The following is a 16506-nucleotide window of genomic DNA, read 5'->3' as shown; positions in this document are numbered from 1 at the left end:
TTCAGCAAGATTTTATGTTTATTGACATTTAAGGTATATTTTACACAACTAAATTATTCATGTGTGAATTAGTGTATAAAGAATAAAACTACCATGTGAAAGTCATATAAACAGGCAGAAAGATGGGAAGATGTTTGATTTTTCAAAGGACTTTGTATGATCTTCTTTCCCGCTCGTTATCCGGGCCTGGACTGGAGATCAGGTGCCAGTCCCTCTCCCTGCTGGCACTGATGCACTCCTGCACCCAGGGCCCAGCAGCTCACCCACGGTTCAGCTCCTGACAAAAAGGGCTGTGCTGTTCTGTCATCTCCAAGTGATAATTTGTGGTGAGCAGCCTTGCCATCAAACTTTCTTACCAGACTTCATACATGTAAGATTTCTCAGGAAAACAAGGTTAGATTTCTCACTGCTTGCTTGTAGAGCTTCTGCTCCAGCACCAAAGCTGCACCTCCAGGCTGGAGTGAAATTGAGCTCTCAGTACCCAGAGGGACTAGAAAGAGTACTGTACACATCCCATCTACCTCATATGCTTTGCAGCTGATGGCAACCGCCCAGCACATCAAAAGATGGTTCTTAAAAAAAAAACCACCACATTCTGATACCTCTTAAATCTTCCCTTTATGGGATGAGCATTAGGAAAGTGCAATTTTTGCACCATTAATGCACTTATTATTTTTTGTTAATGATGTCTGAAGAAGGTCCCTTTTTTCTATGAACTTTACAATAAACATATGCCAGAAGCAGAAACATCTGATAGCATTCCTTTCTTAATCTATCCTGTCAAGCACACATTGCCCAGAGTAAGATATGGCTGTAGCATCTATTAGTCCCCTTGCAACAAACTGTCTTTAGGAAAACACATCACCATGGATCCAGCTGAGCCTAGCAGGATGCAAAGACTCATGCAGTTTGTGACACTGCTGTAAGACCTACCAGCTGTGGACGGACCCACGTTTCTTGCCTCACTCCCTTCATAGACACTTTGACTGGTTTATTAGACAAAGCTTTCCTTGTTACAACAGTGCTGATTTCCCAGTCTTTTCAGTAAGTTTACCAGTTCTTCTCCTCTATGTGTGACGTGGTGGGAAAAGCTGGTCTTGTATTTGACCTACACAGCTACTTCATCTATCTATCTATAGCAAAGTATGCCTTAATACTTATATGAAGGAAAAACATGGGAAAACCAGCAGTGGGTAACTTTGTCAATTTAAAATCTTTTACAAAAGTTGCTCTGCAATATTCTCAGCTTCTGCACAAGAGTGACCTTGTCTTGGTGCTAAGTTAGTACTTTTATCTACTGTATCAAAATCATCTGCTTTCTGCCTTGATAAAAAGCAAGCAGTAAAAAAGTATCACTTTGTCACAACTGGATAAAGGAAAAGTAAGTGAGGGATGAAAAGCAGAACTAATCCTCTCTGTATTTGAAATACATATAATGGTCATTAAAAGCAATTTAACTAATGGACTAGTTCAAAACAAGAGGAAGCTACTCTATCCTTCACCTTACCTGTACCACATATCACACCAGCCATCATCTGAATGGCAAACAGCATAGACGGGATGTCAGAAATTAAAAAAAAATCTCCTGGGGCAGTAGATTTTTTAAAGTAAACATCTACCATTGATCTAACACTCCTCACAAGCCTCACATTAACTGCTAAACGTCAGAAGGTTGCTCTCCATTCTTACTAAACCAGAGAGTCAATCAGGTCAGCGGAGAGCAGCACTGGAACACAGGGCTGGTGGCTGGAAGGTTGCGTTCTTCCGGTATCCCAGGAGGAGTGAGGGCAGGGCGGCTCTTCCACATTTGGTAGTCAGGCACGAAAAGGGCTGGGCCCCTGGCAACTACCAAAATGGCATCGGAAACCACAAAATTTGGCCAGATTGCCCCTTTAGAGCTAAACCATAAATTGAACTGAAGTGACAGCAAGTCTGAATTACCTAACCTCAGCAACATTGCTCAGGGGTGAAATCAAACAAAAAAAAAGCTTTACCAGACCCTGAAGGACAACAATTTTAATTATATTCACACAGAGAACACATAAAACATATTTTAATCCAGGTCTTTGCCTTACACGTGTTGCTGGCCCAGGCCTATTTATTGCAGAGCTACTGAGAAGGTTGCTCTTGTCCATACTCCAGCACCACAGTAATTTCAAGCCACTGTTGCAACAGTTCCATTCCAGTTCACATCAGCCATGCACAGTACCGCTTGTTCTGAGCACCTGAACCAAGTGTGTGCTGGTTTTTATTTAACTATGTGAAATATTGTTGTAACTTGTGGTCTGACCCTGGGATGATCTGGGGACCCCTCAGCTGTTCGTCTCAGGGCAGAGGCCATACAAAAGCTCTTTTTTGTTCATACACAAACCCAGCTCAACCAGCTGCAGCCTCTCGTACTCCTTAACACTTTGATGCAGCAGTCGGTGACACCTCACCGGAACCCGAGCACAAACGCAAAACGGGCTCCGCGTGAGGGGTCGCATCGTGACGTGGAAGAGACGGCCGGGAGGGGTTTGCTCCCCACTGCAAGGACTCGCACGGACAGCGAGAGCCCCGGCACCTGCCTCTCTGTCCGGCCACGCTCCCCCGCCGCCGGGACACCGCGCCCTTCGCGCCTCAACCTCGGCGGAACGCAGCCCTGACGCCCGGGCTGGAGGGGAGGGGGGCCGCTGCCGGTGCCGACGCCACTGCCGATCTCAGTGCCGGTCCGCAGGGCTGAGCCGGGGCGGCAGGCGGTGCTGCCGGCGGGGCTGCGCGGGGCCGGGGCGGGCGCGGGCGGTGCCGCTCGCTCAGGCCCAGCCCCTCGGCCCAGCCCCTCGGCGCAGCCCGGCTCGGCGGCGCTGGGCGCTCCCGCTCCCCCGGCCCGGGCTCTTTGTCGGCGCGTGCCGGCGGGGGTCGGCGGCGCCATGTCCTCCCCCAAGAATGGCTTCTACCGGCAGGAGATCACCAAGACCCTCTGGGAAGTGCGGGACCGCTACCGGGACCTGCAGCCTGTGGGGTCCGGCGCCTACGGAGCCGTGTGGTGAGCGGGGCGGCGGGGGCAGTCCGGGCGGAGGCGGTGGCGGTGGCCGGGAGGACGCTGCCGGGCCCGGCCCTCTGGCGTGCTGCTTCTGCCAACTTTTCCCGGTTGTTGTCCGGACCCGCCCGGTGCCGCCGGCCCCAGGGGGGCAGAGGGGCGGCCCCGCTGCTCACCTGGCCTCACCGCTGTCCCGCTGGGGGAGCCGACCCACGCGTGTTCCGTCCCTGGGGCGAGCAGAGCCCGGAGCGCTGCCCCAGCCGTGCCCGGGGAGCGCTGCCCGCGGCTGCCGAGTCCGTCCCGCGGCACCCCGGAGCGGCAGTGTCCCCAAGCCCGGGGTGTTGTAGCCCTTTGGACGGGCCTCTTGGTTTGGGTCTGCGTTGGTGGTGGGTTTGGGCGTTTTGTGGGATTTTTTTGTCTTATTTTTGGTTTGGGTATTTTTTTTTCCCATTCTCTAGCTGTTCCTCTTTAAAGCTTTTAGTACTTGTCTACATTTCATCACAGAGTGTGGCAGGCGAATGAAGTGAGATGGCTGCTGGCAGAGGTGCTCTGGGGAGGTGGTCTTCCCCAGGGCATGGGGGCTGCCGGCCGAGGGCCCGGCAGCGAGGGGCAGGATGCAGCCACTGCTCGGTGCCGGCCGGGGTTGCTCTGGTTCGCAGACTTGCTTCGGTCCTTGCTCACCAAACTCTTTCTTTTCCCTTAAAGCTCAGCCGTCGATGGAAGAAGTGGCACCAAAGTGGCCATTAAGAAATTGTACCGCCCCTTTCAGTCTGAACTCTTCGCCAAACGAGCTTACCGGGAGCTGCGTCTCCTGAAACACATGAAGCATGAAAACGTGAGTTGGGTCATTAGCTCAAAACCATAGCTTAGGCACTTTAAATCAAAGAAAATATTTAGATTTGGACAGGGCAGATGTGTAGCTGAAGGGAATTCTGGAATCTTTCAGCCTGTCTTTTGTCTGTCCTACAAACATCAGTTCACACAAACTAGAATATCCTGTGGGAAACACCACTTAATTTCCATGTAGGAAAGACTGGGTGGGGAAGGTTAGGACCACAGTGCAATTTGCTCAGCACTAGCGAGAGGGATTAAAGACCAGAAATTACAGTTTCCATCACTGTGTTCATGTGAGTTGCAGGAGAGTACAGAGCATGGGTCTGTAGGTTTCAGGTGCCAGCATCTTCTTTTTCTTTCTTTTTTTTTTTCCCCCTGAGCTTGCATGAAGATGCACACGTGAAAACGTTGAGGAGGGGTTAGCATTTTTCTCTTTTTTGATCATTCACGAAGCATTTGAAAGTTTCAGGCTCATATTACTGTGAAACAGGAAAAGTCCACAAATGACTAAACAAGTTGCTTTATTATGAAGCAGAGAATAGCTTATAGAACTCTGCACATAATTCCCATGTAACATGAAAGAAGAACAGCTGTAGAAAGAAGTGTTGAAAGAAGTTAAAGAAGGATACATGGTCCCAATACTGCTTAGTGGTTTAGGAAAAAAATGAAGAAGTTTGTGTGAAAACAGTTTTTGTGGAGTCAAAGCATGGATTCCAGGTGAGAAGGGCTTGGAGGATCATAGTAGTAGTTTTAAGTGCTATTCATGAAGAATGCATATGAAATAAAAAGCCTGATAGTTTGGAGGGAGTTGTTAAAATGATGCATAAGAACATCGTTTAAAATGTTAGTTGATGTGGAAGATTAGAGCATACCTCCATTCAGAGGGCCTTCACAAAAAGCTGAGAGATAGAAAGTGAGGATGGGAGAAATTGGTAATAATAACTAGTCTTTGCCATTTAACATTATAATACTAATATTGTGAGTATTAAGTAGGTTCGTTTGAAGAATAATTTGTGGGATATCCTGACTGTCCAGAAGGAAAGAAGAGCTTTTGTAGGTTTAAGAAACTGTCTGCTTGTATATTTTAATCTAAACCTTTTAGTCTGATTACTTCACAGTAGCTGCTTCATAACCACTGCTGCACATGTTAAAAGAGTTAATGTTTGCAGGAAACTTCTGTGTATGGGCTTTAATACTCTCAGCGTTTTCTTTACTGAACATTTGGGAGTGGAGCAGCCCATGCAGTTGCCAAGCTTCTAACTGTGTCCAGAATTCTGAAATTATTTTTCTTCCATTTCCCAGAATAATCTGTTGGGGAGCATTTTCCACTCCTAGCAGGTTTTATGCAGTGTATGCCCTTTAGAATAATACTCTAGAATACCACTGTGACTCAATTGGTAATGAAAGAGTCCTGAAGAAAGTGCTCACTGGGGAATGTGAGCACAATGTGTACAAATTACAAATCAATCTATATGAAGGAATGGAATGATTTACAGTCTTAGGAAACAGTTTGGGCCCCAGAAAAAAGAGGTTTATGTACTAAAGAAAGATTTTAACGTGAATTATGGCATCTACTTATTAGAGAACAAAGACTGAATAAATGATCCTGCAGAGATTGGAGGCAGAAGCTGACTATTCCACCCATCTGAGATGAGACCGACATGGTAGTACAGCCATCAAGACAGTTCCTATCCACCACCCTAGCCTCACTGCCTTTTGTCAGTCGTGTTGCCCATGGTGAATTAGGAGCAGCAACCATGCCTTTTAGGATTTTCAGTTCCCGAGCTGATCTCAAGGGTACTCCTTTAGCTGCTCCACCCATCCAGTATTAAACCAGAATGGCAGTATTGCTCCTCATCATGATTTTCAGCCTGACCTCTTTGACCCACGACCATTCTGTCAGAGAGCTGCTTTTTGCATATTTCATACAATCACAGAATCGTAGAATGGCTTGCATTGAAAGGGATATGAAAGACCATCTAGTTCCAGCCTTTCTGCTGTGGGCAGGGACACCTTTCACTAAACCAGGTTGCCGAGAAGCCCATCCAACCTGTCCTTGAACACTTCCAGGGATGGAGCATCCACAACTTCTCTGGGCAACCCATTCCAGTGTCTCAGCACCCTCACAGGAGAGAATTTCTTCTGTTTATTTGATAGTTAAAATTACATCCAATTCACTCTTCTTATCTGTTTTTGTTTCAAAATTACTTCTGTAATCACAAGGAATTTCATGTTGGCTTTAATGGAAGGTGTGATGTTTTGTTTGTTTCACTGTGATTGCCTCTCAAAGGACCATCTCTGCCCCTCGTAGCTTTCAGGGAATTTTTGTGTTAAGCATGTAGCAATGCATTATCATAATTTATTTAATCTTACGCTCTATTCAGAATGATGGAAGAAATTGTAATGGTCTGATACATTGTGTTAAAAATAGCAGCTCTGATCCTTCATTAAGATAGCAGAAGATACCATTAAACCTGTGTCTCAGTGATATAATTCATCAGCATGTCAGAATAAAAATGGAGGAAAACTACTGCTTAATACCCTAGATGACCTCCATTATATACCCTTTGAGGAATATGCTCATCTTTTTTATGTAGAAGGGTTTTAGGATGACCAGGAGTCCTGTAAAAGCAAATACAGGAGTAATTCTCCTGAATTTTATGGAATTCAAAATATTTTACTTTGTAGGGAAGCTAACTCACAGGTGAATTTGCTTGTGTATTTAGGCATTTTCAGGAGGAGGTGACTGGTTGCTGGCATACCATCTTTCATTAGACCTTTTCACTCCATAATGGCTTTCAAGTAAATGCAGTGATGCATATTTCTACATAGACCATGTGGCGAGGAATGTTTCTATATAAACCATGCAGACTTGATCACACAGGACTTCTCATCAACCCTTTGTAAACAAGTCCAAAGGAGTAATGCTGTTGAGGGCCAAGGACAGAGGCTGTGAGTGAAGAGGATGAGATCTGGCTGTTAAGAGATAAATCAGTCTTTAATGACACTGGTATGCTTTTTTTGGGGTTTATTTTTTTGGGGGGTAGGGCTTTTAATTTGAAAGGACCCAGGATGTTCCCCAAACTTCATAAGCTGCTTCTACTACCAAAGAAGCAGTTTAACCCAGATCAATTCCTACAACATTGCCGAAAAGAAAAGTTTGTTTCCAGTGGGATAAGCTGCTGGATCACTCTGTAGCTGCATAAATAGCTGGCACAGGGGAGGGCATGGTATGGAAATGAGGAATAAACACAGCTAAGGCAGAATGAAGGAAGCACTGCTTGGGGTTGTTTTACTCCGTCATTTAATCATGCTAGTTTGTAGTATTCATCCCATTACAACCTTAGCAGCTCTTGATTATTTCTTTCACATCTGTTGGATCTTGTACAGAGTCTTTATACCTTTAGGAAATACTTTCTAGTAGTGCTTCTTCTGTTCTGTGTTTCTGTCCATTTTGAATTCATTTAAAATGAGGACCTTTAAAACTTATCTATTATGGCACTGGCTTAAAACCAAAAGCAGTAAGAATATGGCCAGCATGCTAACTTTGGCCCTGGCTTTAGCTCTCAAACATTTGCATAGCTCTGTATTTGTGTATTCTTCTGCAGTTAATGGAGATCTCTGTGTATGCAGTGCGAAAGTCAGACAAGTAAGTGGAGATGCAGAACATTTAGTTTCTTTTGGCAAATAACTTGGATTTTCTAACACATTTGGACTGTAAGTGATACCTTGATACCCTCTTTTGTTGAAACAAGTGCAGCTGGACAGTTGTTTGCAGTGGTCCAGCCCTGGCGCCCTGCTCACCTCCAGCTTGTTAAGAGAAGTTTTCAAGCAGGAGTGCAGAATAGCTGGCAAAGGGAGATGGCACGGGAGAGAGGAAGAGAAGAGCTCATGCTGGTGGCTCCTGTCAGAACAAAGTGTGGACTTTATCGAAGTGTGGTGTGTGTACATATGTAAATACCCATGTGTACATATGTATATACCCATGTACATATAGGCACCCATGGGAATTCTGACGCAATTCTACCAATTAAATTCTCAATGTGTTTTTGGTGTAAAATTTCTGACAAATGCCCATTAAACATTTCTTGGGTCAGTTAATACTCTACAGATGTTTTCCCTTCCTAGAAACTCTGTATGTAAGACGCCACTGCAGTAATTGTTTAAAGGTACTCTATATTATGTTCTCATTCATTGCTCAGAGTGGAAATTATTCTCTGGTGTATTCCCACATGTGAAGACCAGTGTGTGTTTTGCATTATGAGAAACATGAAGCTTTTTTTTCCACTTTGCAAGGAATTGGATACCCAACAGACACTAAATTACCTGTCTCTCTACAGTTACATTTTTGAGGATGATGCACTTTCAGGTTGACTGCTTTTTAATTGTTTTCTTTTTTATTTTGAAAAAATGTTGAGCTTTTTATTTACACCTACACAGTGTCAACCACAGGAAGAATTAGTTCCAGAGAAAATAATGGGTCAGGCTGTGTTCCTGCTTGAGAAAAATCTTAAATCTGTCACTTTTTGCAGTTCATCTAGCCTGACATGAGCAGTGGAAAGCAACAGCATCTGCAGTGTACAAAATCAGACCAACAAGGGAGTTGTAGATGAGTGATGCCTTAATGGATGAGAGTGTGCTTACTGTGTTAGAAGAGGTTTCCTGCAGCAAGTCCTGCAGGACTGCACCAGCTAAAAATTCACATTCTTTGGGTACATATATGCCAGTAAAGTGCAATTCAGGAATCCTGTCTGGAAATGGTAAATCTCCTTATTGGTCCTTATGAAAGCAAAAACACAGTTATAACTGGACGGTTTATTGCTGTCAAAAATTTGTAAGGGAGAAACACTCCTGTCTGCTTTTCTGCTGGCTGAAAGCTTAGCACATCTAGGGAGCTAACAGGACACTGGAGTAATTTCATTTTGGTATTCAAAGGTCAATAAATCAACATAGGGGTATCTGTTGTCATTTTTGCTTATTTTCCTAATCTGACTAATAGATGTTTTATGTAGGCTGGGTTTCAGCTGATAGCCATTTATTCACACCCAGCCTTGGGTACTAATAAAGCAGACTGATGAGCTTATTCCATGAAATGAAAATAAGAAAAACAGCACCGAAACCCAAACTTTCTCTTTTGATTGCCATCCAATCTAGAGATGAAGATGAGTCTGTCTGCAGGATTTGAATCTGTCCAGTGTTACATATTAAACCTTTGAAGGAAGAGTGTGGTGATGCTCATGGGTATGCCAGTGTGCTGACTGGCAGGAGAAAAGAAAAGGAGGTCTTGCAGGCATTCTTCATCTCATGTGTTGGTACTCTGTGAGGAAGAAAGGTGACTGTGGTGCAAGCCCTGGCATGAGTAGTTAAAATTTTAAAAAGATGGAGAGTTCTTAGTGTAATAAAAGGATGCAGGTGCCCATGATGTAGATCAGCACAGGAACATGAAGTTAATCCTGCAGAAAATTTAATGCAGCATAATACATAGTTCAGTGCACCCTAGCAAGGCTCTCTCTTAAGAAATGTACTTGCATGTTTAGCCTGAGTGCTAAAGCCACTCAACTTCACTGTGTTTTCATGCTTAAAATCTGCAAGATAAAGCAGCACTTATTGTATGAGAGACATAACCTACATTACTTATTAATTTATACTAGATTCAGGTTTTTTCTTGATGTACTGCTGCTTACATCAGAAAATGTCTTTTACAGAAATGTAATGGGTCAGTCCTTGAATAGAAGTAATCCAATACATCAAAGTGCAGGGGAGGGCAGAGATGAGGAGCTATTCACCGTTGTGCTCTGCTGTTGGAAAAGGAGGCAGCTGAGAAGGGAAGGGCAGAAACCACCTCACCAATGTGAATCTGTTATTTATTTGTTAACAGTAGTTAAAGTTGGTGAGTGTGGTCAGGGAACACACGCAGTAGGGTTAAGAAAGGATGGAAATGCTGCTACTCACCCCCGCCACTGGCTTCAAAGTAAATGTATACCTGTGGAAAACAAGTCAGACCAGTAGATGGGTAGTTTTGTGGGTTTGCACTTCAGGAAGATGAAGCATCTCCCTTATGAAGACAGTCTGGGAGGACTGGAGTTGTTCCCCCCAGAGAAGAGAAGGCTCTGGAGGGACCTTAGAGCAGCCTTCTGGTACACAAAGAGGACTTCAAGAGAGCTGGAGAGGAACTTTTTACAAGGGCATGTAGTGACAGGACAAGGGACAATAGTTTAAACTGAAAGAGGGTAGATTTAGATTGGACATAAGGAAGAAATTCTTTACTGTGAGGCACTGGCACAGGTTGTTCAGAGAAGTTGTGGATGCTTCATCCCTGGAAGTGCCCAAGGCTGGGTTGGGTGGGGCTTTGAGCAAGCTGGTCTAGTGGAAGGTGTCCCTGCTCATGGTAAGGGGTTAGAACTACATGAGCTTAAAGGTCCCTTCCAACCCGAACCAATCAGTGGTTCTGTGGGAGTTACATAGTGTTTACACCCTGTCCTTGAGATAAAAGCTGTTGAAGTGCTTCAGTGGAGGCTGAAGAAATCCAGGTTATTTTTCAGTCAAATGTACAGTAGATGCATTCTTTGTGGGCTTATTTATTTGAGAAATTGACTTTTGGCAGAGTTAATAGGGGTAAAAATAAGACCCTGAAAAGGCAGCACTGCTGTTGATTTCCACAGATGCTTTTCATTGCCATTGCAGACTCTGCTGGGTTCATTCCTCAGATGGGCTTCCATCTCTGATAGTGTCAGTAATTGTGCTGATTAATACCACATATACATTTACAGAAGGTTTCATAGATATCTCTGTTACATTTCATATAGGCAACACTATGAAAAATAAATTATTCTTGTGATTGTTTATGGTGGTTTACTTTGTGCTGGAACATTATATTTTAAGTATCATAAAGTTCTTTACAAATACTGTCTTTATTGAGAGCATTTCAGACAGAAACAGATTTTTCCATCATATTATAAAGGAGGGAGTTGACTACACTTCGTTCAATTCTTTCCCTTTTCCTGAACAAGTAGCTGGAGTTGTATCTTCCTCAAAGGATTTATTTTATCCCATACTTCCTTGTGCTTAATATAGCTGCAAAAATCTCTGGCCTGAATGGAAATATGAATGACTCTGCTCCAGTACAGGAAGATAATCCCAAACCACAGCTATTAAATAAAGATCTCTGAGGAAAAGGAAATTAGTCCCTTCACTTTTATTTTGAAATTTATTAGCTATTAGTATGTCTTACAATTTTGGACATTAAGATGGATTTCAGGATTCTTAGAAAACCTGATTTGTAAAGCAAGAGAAGTAGTATTGCAAAATCCTTGGCATGTTTAAAGAGTTTTCTGGTTCATTATTTAAAATTCCCTTCTTCAGGAGCTGGGCATTGGTCTTGGTGGCTTCATTTGCTGTAGAGGATTTGCAGCAGTGATAGGTCTGTCTCCATGAGTCTGTGACCTTACCTCAGCAGTAGTGTACATCAGGCAGCTTTAAGTATCAGGAGCTCTGTGTACTGGAATGGCTACGCCTTAGAATGTTAGTGAACTTCTTTAGTGTGTTTTGGGGCTGGTGTGTTCTGTATGGAAACATGTTCTTCATGCTCCTGTGTTTCACAGGGGATGCCTGATAATGCCTTGGTGCACAGATGGATGTGATAGAGCAGCCACATTATTTCATCCTCCTCTGTGTCCCTTTTTATTGTGGTGTCCCAGTGTCTTTCACTGCTACATTCAGATGTGATGACGTTTATTTTCTGATGGTTCTTGCTTAGGTGTATGAGGGCATGGAAATATCTGCTTAAGGGGAACAAGTAAGACTTCTGAGGAAGTGGGGCTTGATAAGGAAAGATACGTATTAAATAAAATTACTGCTAAATTATTAACTTCCTTCTTTGTGCAACTTTCCTGGCTGTGTATGCTCTGTGTGTGTGTTTGCGCATACACGCTGCCTTAGGAAATGCCTGTAGAGCTGCATTATGCTCCATTGTTGTGATGTACATCTTTGTAATCCTGTCCTCCTCCATTCTCTCACTACCTCCACAGAGAAAAGGAAAACCTTATGTAAAACGGTCATAAAAAAGAAAATTCTTGTTGTAATGTTAGCACTAGAGGTATTGCTTCAAATAATAACTCTGTGGGTTTAATTATTGGTTTATGGTAGTTATTCTTCTTGAGTTAGTTTCATATAACAGTCCCAGGTAAATATTATTAGTGACTTCTTTTCAAAGATATATGTGGCTACAGAGAAAGGGAGTTGTAATTTTCTGCCTTCATCTTTATTAGTTTTTCTATCTTCATCATTGTGACATTTTGATAATATCCAGGCTAACTGTAGTAGTTGGCCCTTAATGTGGAAAGACTAAAAATACGTGCAGTAAAGATTTCATCATGGTTGGCGATTTTTATTTAAAGCTTTAAACAAAGGAAGTTGTCCTTTTCTTGCATTTCCCCCCTTCATTTCTGCTCATGCTTCTCTTTATTTTCACTTTTTTTTTTAAAGATACCTGATTTGGATGATCAGTTCTTGATGTATGATCTGATGTGTGTGTGGCCACAAAGATAGAGTTGAACAAGGTTATAAAGGTTATTAGTCTTCTAGCTTGCTTTCTAGCAAAGCCCTGCACAGCCCCATGATGCTGATAATGCCAAAGTTGTGGGTTCAATCCCTGTACAGGCCATTCACTTAAGAGTTGCACTTGATGGTCCTCATGGGTCCCTTCCAACTCAGAATTCTATTTTGTGAATCTGTGACATAGCAGCCTGCACCTGGGAAGTGCCACAAGCACTCTCAGTCTTCCTCTGAACAGACAGAAATGGTCGTGAATTAGGAGCAGAGGTAGAAAAGAAACAGCTCTAAAAGCCTGTGTTATTTTGGCACTGCCTGGATTAAGCAGCATCTAAACTAAAGTCTGGCTTTAGATAATTCCAGCTACTTCTTTTCGGGCATTGAGTTGTGTATATTTAATTTTCTGGTGTTTAATGGGCTTGAAAGAAGCATTGGTATTTAGTGTAATGTACCCAGTCAGTTTGTATAGTTCTCCCAAAAACCATACTAATAGGAAAAGCTGTGGTGGAAAATCCATTTTACTAGATTGTTATTTCTCTGTTCAGTGATAGAATGCCTTTGTTTGACAAAAAAAGCTCTTTGGAGAACCTAATGTATGAGCCACAGTAAATCATATAAAGTTCTTGCTAATTTTTTCTCAGTAAAACCAGTTTAGTTCTAGTTTCTTCTTTGTACTTCCAATTAGCTATTGTAGTCTATGTACCTAAATTACCCTGTTACTGAAATTAGAAGATGTTTAAAGTGTACTTCATTAATAAGCAGCAAGCCCAGCTAGGTGGAGAGCACTTATGAGTGCTTCATATTATGGACTGATTTGTCTGGTTTATTTTCAACCCTTCAGTAGTTCAAGTGATAAAATACTGTCTCCTCTTACATAAAACTGTTAGCCTCCAAACTTTTAGTTCCAGTAGATACTTCTTATATTTTGTATCACAGGGTAAAGCTGCCCTCTGAGTTATAAAATCTAGCAAATAAATCCTGGCACTATTTTAGGTATTCTTTCTGCCATATTTATGCCTGTAGCTAATGTCTCACTGTGGAAATGTTTTGGATTATATTTTTTCATTTATTAGGTGATTTAGACTTTATTGTGTCAAATCAATCATTAATATTTTATTGGGTTTTTTTAGGTCATTGGAATTTTGGATGTCTTCACACCAGATGTAACACTGGAGAAGTTTAATGACTTGTAAGTTCCAAGTTGTTTGTGTTTTGGAGAAGAGCATTGTTGCTTGTGCGGGAGCATTGTTGCTTTTTAAATAGAGAATTTCAAAATCGTTGCTTCATGGACTTTTTTTTTCTGAGTTTCATCTTAATACAACTCTTACGTGCAGCTTTGATGAGCTGGGGTTTTCAGGTTGTCGTTAGAACCAGTTTCCTGTCCTACGAGGTATGTACTTCTTTCAGCCCTAGTAAATGGCAGTTTGGTGAATTTCCTAATCCACCTTTCGAGTATTGATTTCTTACCCTAAGGCCCAGGTTTCTCAAATGGTAGGACAATTCTTAACCCAATCAGGTAGGCTGAAAGTTATCCCTACTACACGGCACATCTCAGTGGGAACCATCCTAATTCAAGGATCAGTTAAGAAGTGCTGATGCTGCTGAATTTTTTTGTGTTTATCTGCATTTTGGTCTGTTGTGCCCTGTGACTGTTTTCCCAGTCAGTGGTCCAAACAGCACCTGATACAGGTTGTTTCTACCACATCTCACTGACCTTTTGGTGGCATCTCAGACACAAGATGTTTAACATGTCTGCTGTTTTACTTGTTTACTGCTGCAATTCTTGTGAATTAGAAGAAATTGCTAGAGAAACAATGCTCAGAAATCCTTTTGGGCTTAATGTAGATTTCCTGTGTTAGAACTGTTCTGGATTTCATCTAGTGTAGCTATGTTTCCTAAACAACCTTGTGTATTTATATGTTAACAAAGAAAGCTATCTGACAGAAAAATGTAGAAAATGAAGTACAGAAGACGTGGAGCATGTGTTCATACTGATGAGGAATGTTGTCCATATTGTTTATTGTGCTAGGATTTTATACAGCATATGTAATAGAATGCACATGTATGTGATGAGCATTGAAGCACTGTGTTTTAAATGAGACCTTAAAATCATCCTCCAAATTTTTCTAGCTCAATGAGGTGGTCATGATTGTGAGAGACATTGCCTTGCATGAATGTCTTAGTTTTCTGTGTAGCAGTCTTTGAAATATCACAACGGTTTTGGTTAGCTTCTTTCTAAGCTAGTTCTGATAACTAGCAAATTTCCATAATCAGTGACAGAACTGGGCAATACCTCTTTATGACAATCAGATAAAAATAGGCTTGGAGGGTAGGAGGGTGATGAAGGAATTGTTTGGTAAATGGAATGATCTATAATTTAATGTTGTAAGTGGATTATAACATATACATCTATGTTTAAATTTACGTGACAAAGTTAATCAAGCTAATCTGTTTGGTTTTCTTTCATTTTTTGGGGGTTGCGTTTGTTTTGTTTTTTGGTTTTTTGTGGGGGCTTTGTGGGGGTTTTTTTGGTTTTGTTTTTGCTTTGTTTTGGTTTTTTATTTGTTTGTTTTGTTTTAAGCTACCTCGTCATGCCATTTATGGGAACAGACTTGAGTAAGATAATGAAGCATGAGAAATTAACTGAAGATCGAATCCAGTTCCTGGTATATCAGATGTTGAAAGGCTTAAAGGTTTGCCAGTCCTACTACTATTTTGATTTCACAGTCTTTTTTCCTAGCAAACTGTTATGGAGAACTATAAATACTTATAATTTAATAGCTGGTTAAAATTTATCTCACCTTGTATAGTAAAAGAATATATATTAAATAAAACCCATTATATTAATTTATTATATAAAGTATATTTTTACAGCTAAAAAATCCTGGCTCTCTGTTTCTTGTTTTACATTGGATGGTACAGTCCCATCATCATCATCATGAAGCTTCACTGGGTTTGCTTCAGTGTCTCTCTTTAACTGGGAGGCCCATAGCTGAGCACAGCATTCCAGGTGTGTCTCACCAGAGCTGAGAAAAGGGAAAGGATCACCTCCCTCAAGTTGCTGGCAATCCTCTGCCTAATGCATGAGGCTTTTGGCTGTCTTTGGTGCAGGGGCACAGGTCCTTCTCTGCCAAGCTGGTCAATCTCTGGCCTTGTCTGGCGCATGGGGTTATTTCTTCCCAGGTTTCTGTCGAACTTTGGTGGATTCCTGTCAGCCCATTTCCTCAGCCTGTGGAGGTCTCACTAAATGGCAGCACAATCATCTGGTGTGTGAATATTGTTCTCAATTCTGCATTATTTGCTGAGTTGCTGAGGGAACGCTCTGTCCCATCATCCACGTCAGCAATGACAATGTTAAACAGGACTGACTTCGGTACTAACCCTAAGGGGGACACAGCTGATGGTGGGCCTCCTGCTGGACTTCCTGCCACTGATCACAACCCTTTGATCAAGGCAGTTCAGTCACTGTCCATTAATCTAACTCCTGTTAGATTCCCCTGTCTCTCAGGGTGTTATGAGAAAATTTGAAAAGCCTTGTTCGAGTCAAGGTAAACAGCACTGTCTGCCCTCCTGTCATCCACCAAGCCAGTTGTCTTATCACAGAAGGCTAATGGGCTATCAGGTGTGATTTTCTTCTGTAAATCCCTGTTGACTACTGCCAATCAGTTCTTTGTCCTTGTAATGTTTGGAAATGATTTCCAGAATTACTTGCTTATTACATTCCCAGAGAGTGAGGTGCAGCTGACCGGCCTTTCTTGATCCTCTTCTTCCTTACCCTTTTGAAGACATGAGCAGTATTTGCTTTCTTATCATCATAAGGAGCATCTGCTGATGACCATGAGTACCTTGGCTTTTTCATGCCCCTGGTGCAGTTGCCTGTGTTTTCCCCAGTTTTGGTTTTGCTCCCAGTTTGCATGTAGAAGCCTTTCACGTTGACCTTTGTGTCTCTTACCAGGTTCAGGACCAAGAGGGCTTTGCCTTTCCAAATTCCATCTCTGCACCCTTGGGCAGTGTCTCCACATTCCTGCAGGGTGACCTGACTCTGCTTCCACCTCACGTACACTTTTTTATGTTTTGGTTTCCCTAGGAGTTCTTGCCTCCTG

At 42.4% G+C, this 16506-nt stretch overlaps 1 protein-coding gene across 4 annotated transcripts in view; it reads left to right on the top strand.

Moving 5' to 3' along the window:
* Nucleotides 1-2824: 2824 nt before the first annotated feature.
* MAPK12 (mitogen-activated protein kinase 12) overlaps nt 2825-16506 on the top strand; it is a 33305-nt gene continuing 19623 nt past the window's right edge. For 3 of the 4 annotated variants that reach the window (XM_039570802.1, XM_039570799.1, XM_039570801.1), the window contains exons 1-4: nt 2825-3025; nt 3725-3854; nt 13534-13592; nt 14985-15096. In XM_039570802.1, the coding sequence (XP_039426736.1) occupies nt 2910-3025; nt 3725-3854; nt 13534-13592; nt 14985-15096 (417 nt within the window). In that variant the 5' untranslated portion in view covers nt 2825-2909. The remainder of the gene's footprint in view (nt 3026-3724; nt 3855-13533; nt 13593-14984; nt 15097-16506) is intronic. The other variant, XM_039570800.1, reaches the window with a different exon arrangement.

Source organism: Corvus cornix, chromosome 1A (assembly GCF_000738735.6).
Source record: "Corvus cornix cornix isolate S_Up_H32 chromosome 1A, ASM73873v5, whole genome shotgun sequence".
NCBI classification, from domain to species: Eukaryota; Metazoa; Chordata; class Aves; order Passeriformes; family Corvidae; genus Corvus; species Corvus cornix.
The sequence above is the reverse complement of the archived record's forward strand: the minus strand, read 5'-3'. Positions and strand labels throughout refer to the sequence as shown.